This window comes from Corylus avellana, chromosome 3 (genome assembly GCF_965113065.1).
Source record: "Corylus avellana chromosome 3, dhCorAvel1.hap1.2, whole genome shotgun sequence".
In the NCBI taxonomy this organism is placed as follows: domain Eukaryota; kingdom Viridiplantae; phylum Streptophyta; class Magnoliopsida; order Fagales; family Betulaceae; genus Corylus; species Corylus avellana.
Window position 1 is genome coordinate 1,252,264 of NC_142492.1, and position 18,760 is coordinate 1,271,023.

Consider the following 18,760-nt stretch of genomic DNA (forward strand, 5'->3'; position numbering starts at 1 on the left):
ATGAAAGCACATTTGAAAAATGTAAACATTTACAAGAACCCACTAGTACGGAGCCTTGTGTTATTTATAATTATATGATGTGCATGGCTAGGGAACATTTTCCCACCATCATTACCAAACTTTCTGAGGATGCAAAAAAATGCGTAAAGGATTGCTTCAATGATCAAGAAGTTGCCAGCCCCCATCTTGCATATTGTTTCTTACATTGTCTTGATAAGCTCACTTGAGATGTTATCTCCGATACAAATTTCTCTGTTGTAAAGTACTTATGTAGATGTTTCTTTTAATAAGCACGTGTGTGCAAGTTGTGTGTTTGTGTGTGTGTGTGTTTTTTTTTTCTTTGAATAGACATATATGGTGCAAGAATAAGTGACTTAGTGTCACTAATTAACCAAGTCTATAAAAGTTGTAAGCTTTCAGAATAAAGAATAGAGAGAGTTTTGCAAATTTGACTTTTCTTCTATGGTGAAACTCCATCGACAATTTTTTTTTTTTTTTTTTTATGACAACCCATTTTCTTCTTCTTCTTCTTCTTCCCATATACGATTGTCTCCGTTCTATTTTTGTGAGTTTGTTTCAGGAAACTTGCAGGGTGCCATGTTCTACACTGGTACGCAGTTTTTTTGCAAGCTTTTGAGAACGTTCTCTGGTGGGCTACGCCAATAATAGGTTCTTGGTCAAGTACTTTTTGCATATGAACTAACATGATTTTATTGGTGGATCATGGTCTATCTTCATTATCTCAAGGGAACTTTGCTTCATGGTCTTCTACTCACAATCTCCTCTTCGGCTGCGTGCTTATACTGATGTCAATTGGGTAAGTGATCTTACATATTTAACTACTTGTTAATATTGTTTTTTACTTGGCACTTCTCTTATCTCTTAGTAATGTAAGAAACATATTGTTTTTTTTTGATCTAGCATTGAGGCAAAATATCATGTTCTAGCTAACATCACCTTAAAGCTTATTTGGTTGCAATGGCTATTACAGGATATGAGTGTCTCCCTCTCTTTTTCTACTCTTGCATATTGCGACAATAAGAGTGCTATTCAAAATGTCCATAGTAATGTCTTTTATGAACGAACCAAACATATTGAGATTGATTGTCACTTTTTCTATCATCATATTCTCCGGAGCTCGTTGCAACTTCATTACATTGTGTCTCATGATCAATTCATTGGCCTCTTCACAAAGTTACATCATCCAGGACATTTTCGCAATTTTGTCTCCAAACTCAAATTGGTCTTTCACACTCCACCTTGAGTTTGAGTGGTTTGGTAGGTTATATGTCCCACATTATATTGTAGGTGTTACATTGTATTGTAGTCCCACATTACATTATTGTATGTACTACTAGGTTACCTGGCCTCCATATATAGGCTCAATATACAGTATTGTTTTCTACATTAAAAATTGTTAAAAAAAAAAAAAAAAACACTTTTAAAATACATTGGCATACATGACCAATGTTTGACTTAGAAATTTTTTTTGTTGATTTACATCTTCTTAATTATATCAAATACTAGAAAATACAGGAAAAAAATGTTTATCAAAATGGATGAGTTTCTAAGCACTATTGATCCTCTTCTGGTTAGCAATTGCCTAGATGGAGTACCCTTGTGTCCCGCTTATAAGCCATCTTCTCCTATTTAGCTCCATAATGCCATTTCTCCCCTTACCCATTCTCCATGGTATTGCGTAGAAAAAGAAATGGGCTTGTCCCACATCGGCCAAAGAGCGCGGATGGATGAGATTATAAGCACCAGAGGTCCTCTTCCAATCAGCAATTGCTTGAATGAGGTACCTTTATGGGTTTCGCTTATAAGCCATCTTCTCTTATTCCGGTCCATAGTACCATTTCTCCCCTTACCCATTCTCCTTGGTATTGCGGGCCTAGGAAAAAGTTAAAAGCCTTTTATATTGATATTAAGAGACCGATAAATGACATACTCTCTCTTGCTTGAAGGGGGTGCTATCAAATTTTTCTCGCCATTCAACAACAAACATCTTCAAGGATTGAAAATTTGCTAGTAGTAGCTCTCTTTTCATAGCTGGAAAAACTAGTTAAGTTTTTAAGAGTGCAAATTTTTGTCCACATCGTTTAGCTAGATGAGCCACTTCCACTCTCATGTTTGGAAGCATTTTCAATTGGTCCCTAGCATTTCTTATGAAAGACCTCTCTTTGCTACATTTATCCCGTTTGCATAGAAAAAAAAAAAAAAAATACACACTTGAGCAAAAATAGGATAAAATGAAAAAACACAAAAAAAAGGGGGATTTGAACTTTCCTTCCATTATTTTTTAGATCAATTTTAACTAGCACTCTTTTTATAGTTGGAAAACTAGTATAGTTTTTAAGGGTGCAAATTTTCGGAGCTAAATAAGGCACATCCAACCTCATGTATGGAAGCATTTTTAATTGGTTCCATTATTTCTTCTGAAAGACTCCCTTTGTAACATTTTTCCCGTTTCTTAGAGGAAAAAAAAGAAGAAGGAAACTTCACAAAATCCCTTTAAACTTTCATGTATTTTGAAAGTACTCTATCGAAGTTCAAAAACTCTCAATTAAGGGTATTGAAGTTTCAATTTCTTTCAATTATTCTTTTCCGTTATATTTTTTTGTTAAATTTTGTCAAAATTCCCAAACACCCCTATATTTTTATTAGAAAAAATAAAATAAAAAATTGTAAAGATTTATGCGTTTATTTTATTTTTTATAAAAAAAAAATTCTTTGCAAATTTTTTTTATTAAAAAAAAACAAAAGTATTTTAGAAATTTTAACAAAATTTAACGAAAATTATAACAAAATAGGGTAATGAAAAGAAATCGAAAGATTTATACCCTTAATCAAATTTTTCAATTTTTTTTTTGAACTTTGAGGTAGTATCAAAACCACAAGTACAAGTTTATACCAAACCCATACGCACGCAGAGTAGTCAACCCACAAAGTCCAAGTCTCTGTTTCTCTCTGTACAAGTGCACGCCTTCCCCAGAAAGACATGAACTTTTAATTTGTTGCAGTTAATGACATCGGAGACTTGCTCACTACGTTCTCCTACACCCTCCGAAAGCGCAACCTTTGACTCTCTCTCTCTGATATTGGACAACAATCCTATACGTCCAGACTCCAGTAAGTTAGTAACTCGTTCACTTACATTACCTTTCAGAAGTTCTTGAATGCTCAAAGCACGCTATGTCCATCTTGCTCTCGAGCTACCACTCCCCACTCATGTACTCAGGTGCCGAGTTTCTCCTCAAACCCGTTTTCCTACGCGGGTTTTCTGTTTCATTACACCTGGTTTTGTTGTTTGTCTTGTTTATCTCATGCGTGTTCAAGAAATGCAAGGTGGGTCATAGTGAAGGTCCCAATGAAAGGATTAAAAACACCACGTCTTTGTATCATAAACAGAGTACTCTGCTTTGTTGTTTATGTGTTTCTCTGTTTAGTCTTGTCTTATGTTTGTTGAATTACTTTTATTGGTATAGAAACAGTTGGTCTGATGAAGGATTAGTGACCCTTTTGGATTTAGCACTAAGAACACTCGCTTGGGGTTCTCTTTGTGTTTACTTCCGCACCCAATTGTTTAATTCGGGCGAACCAAAGTACCCGTTTTTATTGAGAGTTTGGTGGGGTTTCTACCTCTCCATTTCTTGTTACTGCCTTGTTGTAGACATTGTTGTTTATAGAAAGCATGTTAATGCATCCGTTGAGTACTTTGTTTCCGATGTTGTCTCCGTTGTCTCGGGTTTGTTCTTCTGTTATATGGGGTTTTTGGGTAAGAATGAGGGTGCTGAAGATTCCCTTCTGGAAGAACCTCTTTTGAATGGTGATTCTAGTGCAAGTAATGAAGCAGAGTCAAATAAGTGTAAGGGGGGTGAAACTCTAACCCCTTATTCGAATGCTGGAATCTTCAGCATTCTCACTTTCTCTTGGATGGGTCCTCTGATTGCTACTGGCAAGAAGAAGACATTAGAACTTGAGGATGTTCCTCAACTTGTTCCCGGTGATAGTGTAGTTGGGGTCTTTCCAACTTTTCGAAAGAAGCTTGAGGCAGAGTGCGGTACAATTAACAGAATGAACACACTGACGCTGGTGAAGGCATTAATCTCCTTGGTATGGAAAGAGATTCTTTTGACAAGCCTTCTTGAGATTATATCCGCATTGGCTTCCTATGTCGGACCATTTCTTATTGACACTTTTGTTCAATACCTCAACGGGCGTCGGAAGTTCAAGAATGAGGGCTATGTTCTGGTTTCAGTGTTTTTTGCTGCAAAACTTGTGCAGTGCCTCTCGCAGAGGCAATTACACTTCAGGCTGCAACAGATTGGAATAAGAATCCGATCAGTGTTGGTCACCATCATCTATAATAAAAGTTTGACCCTTTCATGGCAGTCGAAGCAGTGCCACACCAGTGGGGAGATGATCAATTTCATGGCTATTGATGCAGATAGGGTAGGTGCCTTCAGTTGGTATGTGAGCAGTACATGGATGGTGCTTGTGGAAGTTCCTATTGCCCTGTTAATTTTGTATAAAAATCTTGGACTTGCTTCAATCGTGGCTTTTATTGCGACTATACTTTTTATTTTGGCAAATATTCCCTTGGCAAAGTTAGAAGAGAAGTTTCAGGACAAGGTGATGGAGTCAAAAGACAGAAGGATGAAGGCAACGTCTGAGATTTTAAGGAACATGAGAATTCTTAAGCTTCAAGGATGGGAGATGAAGTTTCTATCTAAAATTATGGGTCTCAGAGAGACAGAGACAGAATGGTTGAAAAAGTTTGTCTATACTTCGGCTTTGACCACATTTGTCTTCTGCAGTGCCTCCACATTTGTGTCTGTGGCTACTTTTGGTGCCTGTATGGTGATGAAGATCCCACTTGAGTCAGGGAAGATCTTATCTGCACTTGCAACCTTCGAAATTCTTCATGGGGCCATGTTTAATCTTCCTTACACAATCTCCATGATAGTTCAAACAAAAGTATCCCTCAATCGAATTGCATCGTTCCTTTGTCTTGATGACCTGCAATCTGATGTTATAGAGAAGGTTTCCAGGGGTAGTTATGATGCAGCAATAGAGATCATTGAAGGGAATTTCTCTTGGGATTTGTCTTCCCTTAATCCAACATTAAAAGAAATAAATTTTAAAGTGCAACATGGCATGAGGGTTGCTGTTTGTGGGACTGTTGGCTCAGGCAAGTCCAGTTTGCTCTCCTGTATCCTTGGAGAAGTACCCAAGATATCTGGGACCATTAAGCTGTGTGGGACAAAGGCCTATGTTCCTCAGTCCCCATGGATACAAAGTGGCAAGATAGAAGAGAACATATTGTTTGGCAAGGAGATGGAAAGAGAAAGGTATAACAGGGTCCTTGAAGCTTGTTCCTTGAAGAAGGACCTGGAAATTCTCTCGTTTGGGGATCAGACAATCATTGGTGAGAGGGGAATCAATTTGAGTGGTGGGCAGAAGCAGAGAATCCAAATTGCGCGTGCTCTATACCAAGATGCTGATATTTATTTGTTTGATGACCCTTTTAGTGCTGTTGATGCTCATACAGGATCCCACCTTTTTAAGGTAATTTATTTCCTATATGAATTCTAATGCCCTTAATTATATGTTCAGCGTAGGCTAAGTGTTTTCTAATTTCTGCATGTAATGTTGAGGTATACTAAATACATAGTAGTAATATATATGTATGTAGGGCTTGAATTACAATTTGTCACTCTATTGTCTCCAATGTGGAATTACCACACTTATATATAGAAACTATACACCTCTTGATTTCTTCACTTTTAATGTGGGCAACAATTGTTAAAGTCAGTTGTACTGAAAATTAAGGACATATTCAACACATTTTGTTCAGTTTCACTCTCTCTCTCTCTCTCTCTGTGGTTATTGGATAATGTGTTTTGAAGTATATATCTTCTCCTATATGGCAGGAATGTATGCTGGGTCTTTTGAGTTCAAAGACAGTGATTTATGTTACTCATCAAGTAGAGTTCTTACCTGCTGCTGACCTTATCTTGGTAAGCCATTCAAATTTAGCTTCTTTCCAGCTTTTTTCTTTATGAACTCAACTTATAGATGGATTCTTCCCCAACTCTTTGATGTTGGTGAACTCAACTTGTGAATTATTGTCAGGTAATGAAAGATGGAAGGATTACTCAAGCTGGAAAGTACTATGATATTCTTAATTCAGGAACAGATATTATGGAACTTGTGGGAGCGCAGGAGAAAGCTTTATTGGCTTTTGATTCTGCAGCGGCAGGGTCAGCTTCTGAAAGTAAAAGTATGAGCAAGGAAGATGGGAAAATGGCCAATGCTAATGGGGTTGTGCAAAAACAAGAAAATAAAGATGTTCAGGATTGTAAAGCAGATGGCATAGTTGGGTCAAAAGGACAGATTATCCAAGAAGAAGAGAGAGAGAAAGGTAAAGTTGGGTTTTGGGTGTATTGGAAATATATCACCATGGCATACGGAGGAGCTGTTGTGCCCTTTATATTGGTGGCACATATTCTCATTCAACTCCTCGAAATTGGAAGCAACTACTGGATGGCCTGGGAAGCCCCTGTCTCACAAAATGTGAAACCTGTGGTTGGTAGCCCTACCTTGATAATTGTCTACGTAGCTTTGGCCATTGGAGGTTCTTTTTGTGTCCTTGTGAAAACCATGCTTCTTGTAACTACTGGGTACAAGACAGCCACTCTATTCTTCAATAAAATGCACTTATGCATTTTCCGAGCTCCCATGTCATTTTTTGATTCCACTCCAAGTGGCCGAATCGTAAATAGAGTAAGTGGAAAAATGTGTAGGATTTTATGGTGCTCCTTGTAGTTTTCATTTTTATACAATTCTCTTCTTTAGATTAAGCTGTATGTTTCCTTGCAGGCTTCCTCTGACCAAAGTGCAGTGGACTGGAGCATTCCATACCAACTTGACTCATTTGCCTTGTCCATGATCCATCTCCTTGGAATTATTGCACTAATGTCTCAAGTTGCATGGAAGGTTCTCATAATTTTTATCCCAGTGATTGGAACCTGTATCTGGTATCAGGTATTCCATCTCACTTGCTTAGAATATTGTCTTATATATTACCCTGATGACTTATGACATTTCAGACAAACTGAAGGACATCACCATATGTTGTTCATTATATTGCATTCTTTCCGTTTCATACGTTCGACATGCTAAGAACTCTCCTAGACTAGATGTCAAATCCATATGTGATAAATTAGTTTTTCTTCCAAAAGTTTAAATTGATCAAAAAAATTAGGAAAAAGTCAACATACCCCCTTCAAACTACTACCAAATGGACAGTGTTCTCACAAAACTTATAATCATGCAGCAATATTATATTCCTTCTGCCCGAGAGCTAACAAGATTAGTTGGAGTGTGCAAAGCTCCAGTGATACAACATTTTGCTGAGACAATTTCAGGCTCAACAACCATCAGGAGTTTTGATGAAGAATCAAGATTTAGTGACACAAATATGAAACTCATTGATGCATATTCTCGGCCAAGGTTTCATACTTCCGGTGCAATGCAATGGTTGAGTTTTCGCTTGGATATGCTATCTTCTATCACATTCCTTTTCTCCTTGGTTTTCTTGATCTCTGTTCCAGAGGGGGTCATTGATCCAGGTAAGTAATTCCCATCAAGTGTCTAACTAACCATTTTTCTTGCTCTTGATTTAAATTAGTAAACGAACATGTATACATTTCACTTGTCTTTTCGTTTCTTTTTTTACATATAGGCATTGCGGGCTTAGGTGTGATATATGGACTTAATTTAAACGTGTTACAAGCCTGGGTAATAATGAATCTTTCCCAAATGGAGAACAAAATGATATCAGTGGAGAGAATACTTCAATACACTGGTATTCCGAGCGAGTCTCCTCTCTTGATAGAAGAAAACCAGCCAGATTGTTCTTGGCCATCACATGGAGAACTTGATATTCGTGATCTGCAGGTACTTTCAGTTCTTCTTAGTAATGACATGTTATGAATTTTATGCAATGTATATTAACTAATGATAATGTGCTTAATGTAGGTGAGGTATGCACCACACATGCCACTTATATTGCGAGGTCTAACGTGCACTTTTCCTGGAGGAAGGAAAACTGGCATTGTAGGGAGAACAGCCAGTGGTAAAACAACTCTAGTACAAGCACTTTTCCGCATTGTTGAGCCTGCGGCTGGACAGATAATTATAGATGGCATTAATATCTCCTTGATTGGATTGCATGATTTGAGATCAAGACTAAGCATTATCCCTCAGGATCCAACCATGTTTGAAGGGACTATTCGAACCAACCTGGATCCACTTGAAGAGTTTACAGACGAACAAATTTGGGAGGTGGGTTAGTTTCTTTCGTTGTAGTTGAAGAATTTTCAGATTGTTTGTTTTTTTATCTGTTGGGTTTTATTTGTTACCTCTAATTGTTTAGGCTCTGGATAAGTGTCAACTTGGAGATGAAGTTAGAAAGAAAGAAGGAAAACTAGATTCCACAGGTTTGTCTTCTCTGATTCTGTAGCATACAAGTTATGTAGAAAATTTCAAAACCATATTGTGGAAATTTATTGCTTATAGTTATATTATGTCACTGCAGTTAGTGAGAATGGAGAGAATTGGAGTGTAGGCCAGAGGCAGCTGGTCTGCCTTGGCCGTGTGCTACTCAAGAAAAGTAAGATATTGGTGCTTGATGAAGCTACTGCATCCGTTGATACAGCTACAGATAATCTGATTCAGCAAACCCTCAGAAAACAATTTTCTAACTGTACAGTCATCACCATTGCACATCGAATAACTTCAGTTCTTGATAGTGACATGGTTCTGCTACTAAATAATGGTCAGTATGACCATCTTATTTCATCTTACTCCTATTCCTATACCTTCTGCTCCAATAGTTCTCTATAGTTTGAATGATTTCATTACAATCCTGTGGCTTATGAGATTTCTCTTAACTTTTGGACCAGGGCTTATTGAGGAATATGATTCTCCAAGAAGATTGCTGGAAAACAAGTCTTCATCTTTTGCTCAACTTGTAGCAGAGTACACTGTGAGGTCGAATTCCAGTCTATAAATCTCAGTTCTTGACAATGACAAGAATTCAGTGGCTTTGCTGAACCATATTAGTGGGATTTGGGTAACCTCCTTAGTGGTTTCTGTGTGTTTTAGGCATATCCTAGCAACAATGGTGTACACTTTGTACATTAAAGGGTAAGAATAGATATTGAAAACGACTTGTGGCAGAGTTCAGATTCCAGCAAATGATTTCTGCCAAAATATGTCTCTAGATGGATGACTCAAACAACAGATACTATTTGTTATATTGTAAGAATATATTGTTTCCATATTGATTAATTTTTGGAAACTAATCCACATACTCTACTTAAACTAGTTTTCAATTGGTAATGTCTTCCTACCAAACTTTCAATTGAGACAATGTCCTCTCTTTTTTCTTCCAAACTACTAAAAATTATTAACGTCTCCCTCCAATGGTGAAAATACTCTTAATAAAATAAAAATCTAAAAACTTTATTAAAAAAAAGGAAAAAACCAGGGGTGGCGTGCCCTAGGCCAAATGTCTAGAGTCTAAATATTGCTGCGGTTGTTTCTACTGAAGCGAATCTTGGAATTTTCAAATTCAGTCTTAGAAGATCAGAGATATAAAAACCAAACATTTGAAAAGTGTTACACTTTTCAAAAAAAAAATTCAAAAGTTGGTTTACAAATAATGTGTCACCATCACATTATTGTCGGAATATTTCAAAACTTATTTCAGTATATTTAGAAAAGGAAAATAATCTTTCTCAGTCCTCAATGGTTACCAATCCGAGTTGTTGTGATGTTCCTCAAAGACATAAATTATACCTAATGTTCTTTCTCTAGTTTCAAGCGTCAATGTTCTAAAGTTCATTTATTAATAAAAAAACCCTCAACTTTAAGATGTCATTCTCTTCTTAGACAATATCTTTCATTTTCTTTGTTGAATTATTTGAAAGATTCATTGAATCCTTAATTAACTTATCAATATACACACAGCAACCTTTTCTATTAATGTCTCTTAAGTATTATTTTCAGTGAGTGATGTGTCAAACCCCATTCACCTTTTCCCTCTTTGCCTATACTTACCCACTGAATAAAAAAAAATTAAATTAAATAAAATTAAATAAAGCTACCAACTTTGTGAATTGAATGTTCAATGCATGCATGTGATGAGAGTACACTAGGAGTAAGGGTGTCAACCTAGTCTCGATTATCGGTTATTGGCCAAAATCGGCAACCAGAATTGGGATACCCGATTATTAATTTTGGACAACCGATTACCCGATTATGCAATAACTTGCTAGTTCCGGTTAACGGGCACAGCCCGGGCAGGGGCAGAACTAGACAATTATGAGTGAGGGGACAAAATGTACAAAATTTAGTTTTTGGGGGGACATTTTACAAAAACCCATAAATTTTAGGAGTAAAATTTTAAATTTTAAGGGTGGTTTCGGCCACCCCCAAGGCTCCATGGGGGTGGCCGAGCCACCCCCAGTGGGTACCGGGGGTGGTTTCGGCCACCCCCTTGGAGCCCAAGGGGGTGGCCAGGCCACCCCCATGGCCAAAGGGGGTGGCCGAGCCACCCCCAAATTGCCAAGGGGGTGGCCGAGCCACCCCCTGTTTTGTCCCTTTTTTTTTTTTTTTTTTTTTAATTAAAAAAAATTAATATATGTGCCACGTGTCGACGTCTGATTGGTCCACGTGTCAGTCCGTACAGTCAACTAACGGTCAACTAACGGATGGACTAATTTGGTCACTTATCAAAACCACAGGGACCTCCTGTGATAAAAATGAAACCCTAGGAGGGAAAAAATAAAGTTGTGAAACCCCAGGGACTAATTTAGTATTTAACCCTTTTTAAAATTTTGGCATTTTTTAAACAAATTTCCCAAGTTTGTCCCACATCGCTAAGAAATCACTAACCCTCAACTTTACTCTTATGTAAAAGAATGCATTAAGCCAACTTATTGGAGAATGCTTGTTTTTGTTTGAGTGAAGAGGATGAGCAACAAAGATGGAAAATAATATATATTGATTATTGTTAATTAATAATATATAACCAGGTATATAAAAATTTCAAAACTATATATATATATTGATTATTGTTAATTAATAATATATAACCAGGTATATAAAAATTTCAAAACCGGTAATCGGACTGGGGTTCCCGGCTACCGATTTTTTCAAACCGGTTTTAAAATGGGTTTCCCGGTTACCGGTGAATACTTAGTTACCGGTTTATACTCGAGTATAAGCAACCGGGTTGACACACCTAAGTAGGAGTATGCAAATGTTGGATGTATTATTCAAATGTGAATGGTATTTTTCCAAAATTTTAGCATTAAATTGGATATATAATGATAATATATACTTCATTACAAGTAACAAACATATATATATATATATATAGTGTTTCTCACATTGAACTTTTTCTTTTTGACACAGTTTTTTTCCCTTCATTTCTGCCATTTCCTAAGCACCCATGAAAGATCTAGCCTTCATTTCTGTCTTGTAGAATCTCATAAATTTTTTTATCTAATAATCAGCAGGGTTCTCATTTCTCAAACATCTATGTATATGCATGCTCTAGCCTCCAAGAAAGATTTCAAAATTTCAGCAAAACACATGCAGACTAGTTTCTCTGTCTACGTAGTTCTAAGTTCACGCCTCGGAGACGTCGACGCCACGTTATCCTACGCCCTAGCTCTGTCTCATTCTGGACAATAGCCTCTATGGCCTATGCCCACTAACTCCTTCGCTTATATAAACGTGAAAATCTTTGTGTCCAACGTAGAATCCATCACCCACCCCCACACCACAAAAGCTACACAAGAAATGGAACTTCTTGCATCCTCAAAGCACGGTATGTCAATCTTGTTTTCTCGCTACTACTCCTCCTCACCCGTGTACTCAGGTACTGATTTTCTACTCAAACCCGTTTTCCTACGTGGGGTTTCTGCTTCATTACACCTGGTTTTGTTATTTGTCTTGTTTATCTCATGGGTGTGCAAGAAATTCAAGGTGGGTCGTGGTGAAGGTCCAAAGGGAAGGTTTGAAAACACCAGGGGTTTGTACCATAAACAGAGTACTCTGTTTTGTTGTTTATCTGTTTCTCTGTTTAGTCTTGTCTTATGTTTACTGAATTACTTTTATTGGTATAGAAATGGTTGGTCTGATGAAGGGCTAGTGACCCTTTTGGACTTGGCCCTTAGAACACTCGCTTGGGGGGCGCTTTGTGTATTCTTCCGTACCCATTTGTTTAATTCCGGTGAACCAAAGTACCCGCTTTTATTGAGAGTTTGGTGGGGTTTCTACCTCTCCATTTCTTGTTGCTGCCTTGTTATAGACATTGTTGTTTATAGAAAGCATGTTAATGTATCCGTTCAGTATTTTGTTTCCGATGTCGTCTCCGTTGTCACTGGTTTGTTCTTCTGTTATGTGGGGTTTTTGGGGAAGAATGAGGGTACTGAAGATACCCTTCTCGAAGAACCTCTTTTGAATGGTGATTCTAGTGAAAGCAATGAAGCAGTCTCAAATAAGTGTAAGGGGGTGAAACTGTAACCCCTTATTCAAATGCTGGAAAGTTTAGCATTCTTACTTTCTCCTGGATGGGTCCTCTAATTGCTGTTGGCAATAAGAAGACATTAGACTTTGAAGATGTTCCTCAACTCGAACCTGGTGATAGTGTAGTTGGGGGCTTTCCAACCTTTGGAAATAAGCTTGAGGCAGAGTGTGGTACAATTAACAGAACGACCACACTGAAGCTGGTGAAGGCATTAATCTCCTTGGCATGGAAAGAGATTCTCTTGACGGCCATTCTGGTGATTATTTATTCATTCGCTTCCTATGTTGGACCATATCTTATTGACACTTTTGTTCAATACCCCAACGGGCGGCGGGAGTTCAAGAATGAGGGCTATATTCTGGTCTCTGTGTTTTTTGCTGCAAAGGTTGTGGAATGCCTCTCGCAGAAGCACTGGTTCTTTGGGGTGCAACAGGCTGGAATTAAGGTCCGATCAGTATTGATCACAATGATCTACAATAAAAGTCTGACCCTTTCATGCCAGTCAAAGCAGGGCTGCACTAGTGGGGAAATCATCAATTTCATGAGTGTTGACGCTGAGAGGGTAGGTGACTTTGGTGTGTATATGCATGATACCTGGATGCTCCTTGTACAAATTGCTATTGCAATGTTAATTTTGTATAAAAATCTTGGGCTTGCTTCGATTGTGACTCTTATTGCAACTATAATCGTTTTGGTGGCAAATGTTCCTTTGGTGAAATTATATGAGAAGTTTCAGGAAAAGTTAATGGAGTCTAAAGACAGAAGGATGAAGGCAACATCTGAGATTTTGAGGAACATGAGGATTCTCAAGCTTCAAGGATGGGAGATGAAGTTTCTGTCTAAAATTAACGAGCTTAGGAAGATCGAGGGAGGATGGTTGAAAAAGTTAGTTTACACTTCTGCAATGGCTTCATTTGTCTTCTGGGGTGCTCCCACATTCATTTCTGTGGTCACGTTTGGTGCCTGTATACTAATGGGGATCCCACTTGAATCAGGGAAGATTTTATCTTCTCTTGCAACGTTAAGGATTCTTCAGGAGCCCATCTTTAATTTTCCCAACACAATCTCAATGATAGCTCAAACTAAAGTGTCTCTAGATCGAATTGCAGGGTTCCTTTGTCTTGACGACTTGCAGTCTGATGTTATAGAGAAGCATCCAAGAGGTAGTTCTGATACAACAATAGAGATTACTGATGGGAATTTCTCTTGGGAATTATCTTCCCCTAATCCAACATTAAAAGATATAAATTTCAAAGTGCAACATGGCATGAGGGTTGCTGTTTGTGGGACTGTTGGCTCAGGAAAGTCAAGTTTACTTTCCTGTATACTGGGAGAAGTGCCCAAGATATCTGGCACCATTAAGTTGTGTGGGACTAAGGCCTATGTTGCACAGTCACCATGGATACAAAGTGGCAAGATAGAAGAGAACATATTGTTTGGTAAGGAGATGGATAGAGAAAAGTATGAGAGTGTCCTTGAAGCATGTTCCTTGAAGAAGGACATGGAAATTATCTCATTTGGGGATCAAAACAGTCATAGGTGAGAGAGGAATCAATTTGAGCGGCGGGCAGAAGCAAAGAATCCAAATAGCACGTGCTCTGTATCAAGATGCGGATATCTATCTTTTTGATGATCCTTTTAGCGTTGTGGACGCTCATACAGGATCCCACCTCTTTAAGGCAATTTATTCCCCTATTCTAATGCTATTATATAAGTATAGAATGATTTTTCTTTTTCTTTTTCTAGTATACTATGCACTTAAAGTTGTTGATGAACATATCCAAAGATGGGTTAAGTTGAGGTACTTGAAAATCCTTGCAATACCATTGCACTTTGTTCTGTTTTGTTTTCTGTGGTTGTTGCGTAACTGCTTTTGAACTATATTGAATTCTACATGGCAGGAATGTTTGCTGGGCCTTTTGAGCCCCAAAACAGTGATTTATGTTACTCATCAAGTGGAGTTCTTACCTGCTGCTGATCTTATCTTGGTGAGCCATTTGTATGTACTTTCTTTCCTTCCTTTTATTTTATTTTATTTTATTATTATTATTTTTTTTTATGGGGATTGTTCTCCTCTTTTCTTTCTGTGAACTGAACCTATAATTGTTGTTAGGTCATGAACTGTGGAAGGATTACTCAAGCTGTGAAGTACAGTGATATCCTCAATGCAGGAACTGATTTTATGGAACTTGTGGGGGCGCATAAGAAAGCTTTGTCAACTCTTGATTCTGCAGAAGCATGGTTAGTTTTTGAAAGTACTAATGGGATTGTTCAAAAGCAGGAAAAAAAAGATTTCCAAAATGGTAAAGCAGATGACATAGTTGGGTCAAAAGTACAAATTATCCAAGAAGAAGAGAGAGAGAAAGGAAAAGTTAGTTTTTCAGTCTACTGGAAATATATCACCATGGCGTATGGAGGAGCTCTTGTGCCCTTTATGTTGCTGGTACAGGTTCTCTTTCAGCTCCTTCAGATTGGAAGCAATTATTGGATGGCCTGGGGAAGTCCTGTCTCGAAGGACATGAAACCTGCAGTTGGTAGCTCTATGCTGATAATTGTCTATGTCGGTTTGGCCATTGGTAGTTCTTTTTTCATCCTTGTGAGGGCGACGCTTCTTGCAACAGCTAGTTACAGGACAGGCACTCTACTCTTCAATAAAATGCACTTTTACATTTTCCGTGCTCCCATGTCATTTTTTGATTCCACTCCAAGTGGACGAATCCTAAATAGAGTAAGTGGAAAATTTTGTATGAGGCTCCTTTATTGGGTTCTTTAGAAAGGCCTAGTTTGCAATTTTTTTTTTTTTTTTATAGATCCCTTCTTTAGATTAAGCAGTTCCTCTCTCTTTCTCTCTTACACGCACATACTCACACACCCACCTACACATCCTTTCTGATAAACTGCATTGGATTTTCTTGCAGGCTTCTACACATACATCAAATGTTTACTAAATTAGCTGTATGTTTCCTTCACAGGCTTCTACAGACCAAACTGCAGTGGATTTGAACATTCCATTTCAAGTTGGGAAAGTTGCCTTCACGATGATCCAGCTCCTTGGAATTATTTCAGTAATGTCTCTGGCTGCATGGCAGGTTTTCATCATTTTTATCCCAGTAATTGGGACCTGTATCTGGTATCAGGTATATCATCTGACTTCTTCAGAATGTCGTCTTACATATTATGCTGAAACATGACTTAATTAGATGACATCTCAAATGGCATAAATGATTTCACCATTTTTTCCTCATACTACATTCTTTTACATTTTATGATGTCCACATGCTACAATGTCTCATAGATAAAACGTCAAACCTGTATGCAGAGTTTTGCTGCCTTACTAATATAAAAATCCCACCAAACTTCCGGATTTATAAATACTTGTTTAACAATGTGTTTTCTTAAGATAGATTTTTGCTAAGTTGCTAGATGATGTAGCGTATAAGCATCCATCAAAGCTAGCTTCCATCACTACAATCTATTATTATCATTTTCTCATGTGGAGGAAGGTGTTCTCACAAATTTATAATTCGGCAGCAATATTACATGCCTTCAGCACGAGAACTAGCAAGACTAGTTGGAGTTTGCAAAGCTCCAATGATACAACATTTTGCTGAAACAATTTCAGGCTCAACAACTATCCGAAGCCTTGATGAAGAGTCTAGATTTTGTTGCACAAATATGAAACTAACAGATGCGTATTGTCGGCCAAAGTTCCATATTGCTGGTGCAATTGGATGGTTGTGCTTCCGCTTGGATATGTTATCTTCAATCACATTTGCCGTATCCTTACTTTTTGTGATCTCTCTTCCGAAGGGAGTCATTGATCCAAGTTAATATGTCCCATCTAGTTTCATACTAGCAATTTTTCTTGCTCTTAAATTAAATTGTTAAAGGAACATGATTTATATCTTACTAATTGCCTTTTTTTTTTTTCTTTTTTTCTTTTTTTTTTTCTGGTTTTCTTTTTCTCTAAAGCCATTGTGGGCTTAGCTGTGACATATGGACTTAATCTAAACATGTTACAAACTTGGGTAATATGGAATCTTTGCCATTTGGAGAACAACATTATATCAGTAGAGAGAATATTTCAATACAGTCATATCCCGAGTGAGCCACCTCTTGTGTTAGAAGAAATCCAGCCAGATTATTCTTGGCCCTCACATGGACAAGTTGATATTCGTGATCTGCAGGTACTTTCAGTTCTTAGTTGTTAACTACTGCCAAAAATGCGCAATGTTCTATATGGGGTTGTTGATGACTGATTTTTATGCAATGTAGGTTCGCTATGCTCCACAAATGCCACTTGTATTACATGGTCTCACCTGCACTTTCCTTGGAGGAATGAAAGCGGGGATTGTTGGGAGAACAGGCAGTGGTAAATCAACTCTTATACAAGCACTTTTTCGAATTGTTGAACCTGCTGCTGGTCAAATAATGATAGATGGCATTAACATCTCCTTGATTGGACTGCATGAGTTGCGGTCTCGACCAAGTATTATCCCTCAAGATCCAACCATGTTTGAGGGGACTGTACGAAGCAACCTGGACCCACTTGAAGAGTATACAGATGAACAAATTTGGGAGGTGGGTTGGTTTCTTTTTGCTATGTTTTCCTCAGAAATCAAACATGAACTGGTTATAGGATTTGTAGTCAATTGGTGGCACCTGCTTATTTTATTTTATTTAGTTATTGTTTTGGTTTTTCTCCTCTAATTGAGTAGGCTCTGGATAAGTGTCGACTTGGAGATGAAGTTAGAAAGAAAGAAGGAAAACTTGATTCTACAGGTTTGTCTTTTGAACTTCTCTAGTGTAGAGGTTATGTAGAATATCTAAAAATCTTGTAGAAATTTATTGCTTTTATTTGTTTGGGTGCTGCAGTTAGTGAGAATGGAGAGAATTGGAGTGTGGGTCAGAGGCAGCTGGTCTGCCTTGGCCGTGTGCTACTCAAGAAAAGTAAGGTATTGGTGCTTGATGAAGCTACTGCATCCGTTGATACGGCTACGGATAATCTGATTCAGCAAACTCTGAGGCAACATTTTTCCAACTGTACGGTCATCACCATTGCACATCGGATAACTTCGGTTCTTGATAGTGATATGGTTCTACTTCTAAATAATGGTTAGTATGACAAATATCTGATTTCATCTTAATCCGACAGTTTTTGCTCCGACAAGTATTTTCATGTTTAGAATGATTTCTTCATAATCCTTTTCTTTCATTTCTTGTTGCAGGGCTTATCGAGGAATTTGATTCTCCAATCAGATTGCTAGTAAACAAGTCCTCATCTTTTGCTCAACTTGTGTCAGAGTCACTGTGAGGTCAAATTCCAGTGTTGAAAACTGAAGCACATGACAATGACGAAAATTCAGTGGCTTTTTATGATCTTGTTTGAACAATGCTGATACATAATTATTGGGATTTTGGTATCCAGTCAGTGGTTGCTCTGTGTTTTAGGCATACGTTTTGATAAATAATAGATATTGATAAGAGCAACTTTTTGGCATATGTGATCTGGACTTGAAAAGTGGTATCACAATTTGTCTGCTTTTTAAAGCCTTCTTTGTCTACTTCCATTTGCTACCGAGTGCCAAGAACATTGAGAACTGCCATGTAACACCTATATAATAACTACTTGATAATGGATTCCATGTAGGTTCGTTATGCCCCACAGATGCCACTTGAAACCAAGACGATCATCAATGAATAAAGCTACCACATTACAAACTTAGTCAAACATGTGCAAAGAAATGAAGATGTATTATTAACTCTATCATTTTCAGGTTGCTCTCAAGGAGCTTCAAGTTGAATCAAGGATAGACATTTAGTCAAACACGGCAGACAAACTAAAGTAGTATACACATTATTGACATTGACTTGATGGTAGTTCTTTTTCTTTTGATGGCTTCATCCACACATTTTAATCCACCCTAAAACAAATTAGTCATATTAACTAAATATAGCTAATATGAGAATTTTAACTAGAAGATGCTCTTATAATAAACAAAGCTTGCCAAATGTATCTATGCATGCTCCCTAGATTCCCACATCCTCTTGGTTATTTCGGGTCTCCTGATTATTTCTGCTATTAAATAGTGCAGCCTCCTACTTGGATTTGAACTTTTCTCTGATCATTGGATGTATTCTTCAGCAAGT

General features: G+C 37.7%; 1 protein-coding gene and 1 pseudogene across 1 annotated transcript; both read left to right on the forward strand.

Annotated features, from left to right (window-relative positions):
- The first annotated feature begins 3,195 nt into the window (after nt 1-3,195).
- On the forward strand, nt 3,196-9,374 carry LOC132175320 (ABC transporter C family member 3). The gene is made up of 10 exons (XM_059587213.2): nt 3,196-5,571; nt 5,937-6,023; nt 6,139-6,789; nt 6,886-7,050; nt 7,343-7,637; nt 7,751-7,965; nt 8,047-8,352; nt 8,444-8,507; nt 8,606-8,845; nt 8,973-9,374. Exons 1-10 carry the CDS (start codon nt 3,196-3,198, stop codon nt 9,077-9,079), a joined length of 4,506 nt encoding a protein of 1,501 aa, XP_059443196.2. The 3' UTR covers nt 9,080-9,374.
- Nucleotides 9,375-11,871: 2,497 nt separating this feature from the next.
- Nucleotides 11,872-18,108, forward strand: LOC132175742 (ABC transporter C family member 3-like; annotated as a pseudogene).
- Nucleotides 18,109-18,760: the final 652 nt, after the last annotated feature.

Bases quoted from the DNA above. Each gene is read 5' to 3' on its own strand.
- LOC132175320 (XM_059587213.2), top strand. From the start codon at position 3,196: ATGTCCATCTTGCTCTCGAGCTACCACTCCCCACTCATGTACTCAGGT. The intron at 8,508-8,605 runs GTTTGTCTTCTC...ATGTCACTGCAG, and splicing joins AGGAAAACTAGATTCCACAG to TTAGTGAGAATGGAGAGAAT. The intron at 8,846-8,972 runs GTCAGTATGACC...CTTTTGGACCAG, and splicing joins GGTTCTGCTACTAAATAATG to GGCTTATTGAGGAATATGAT.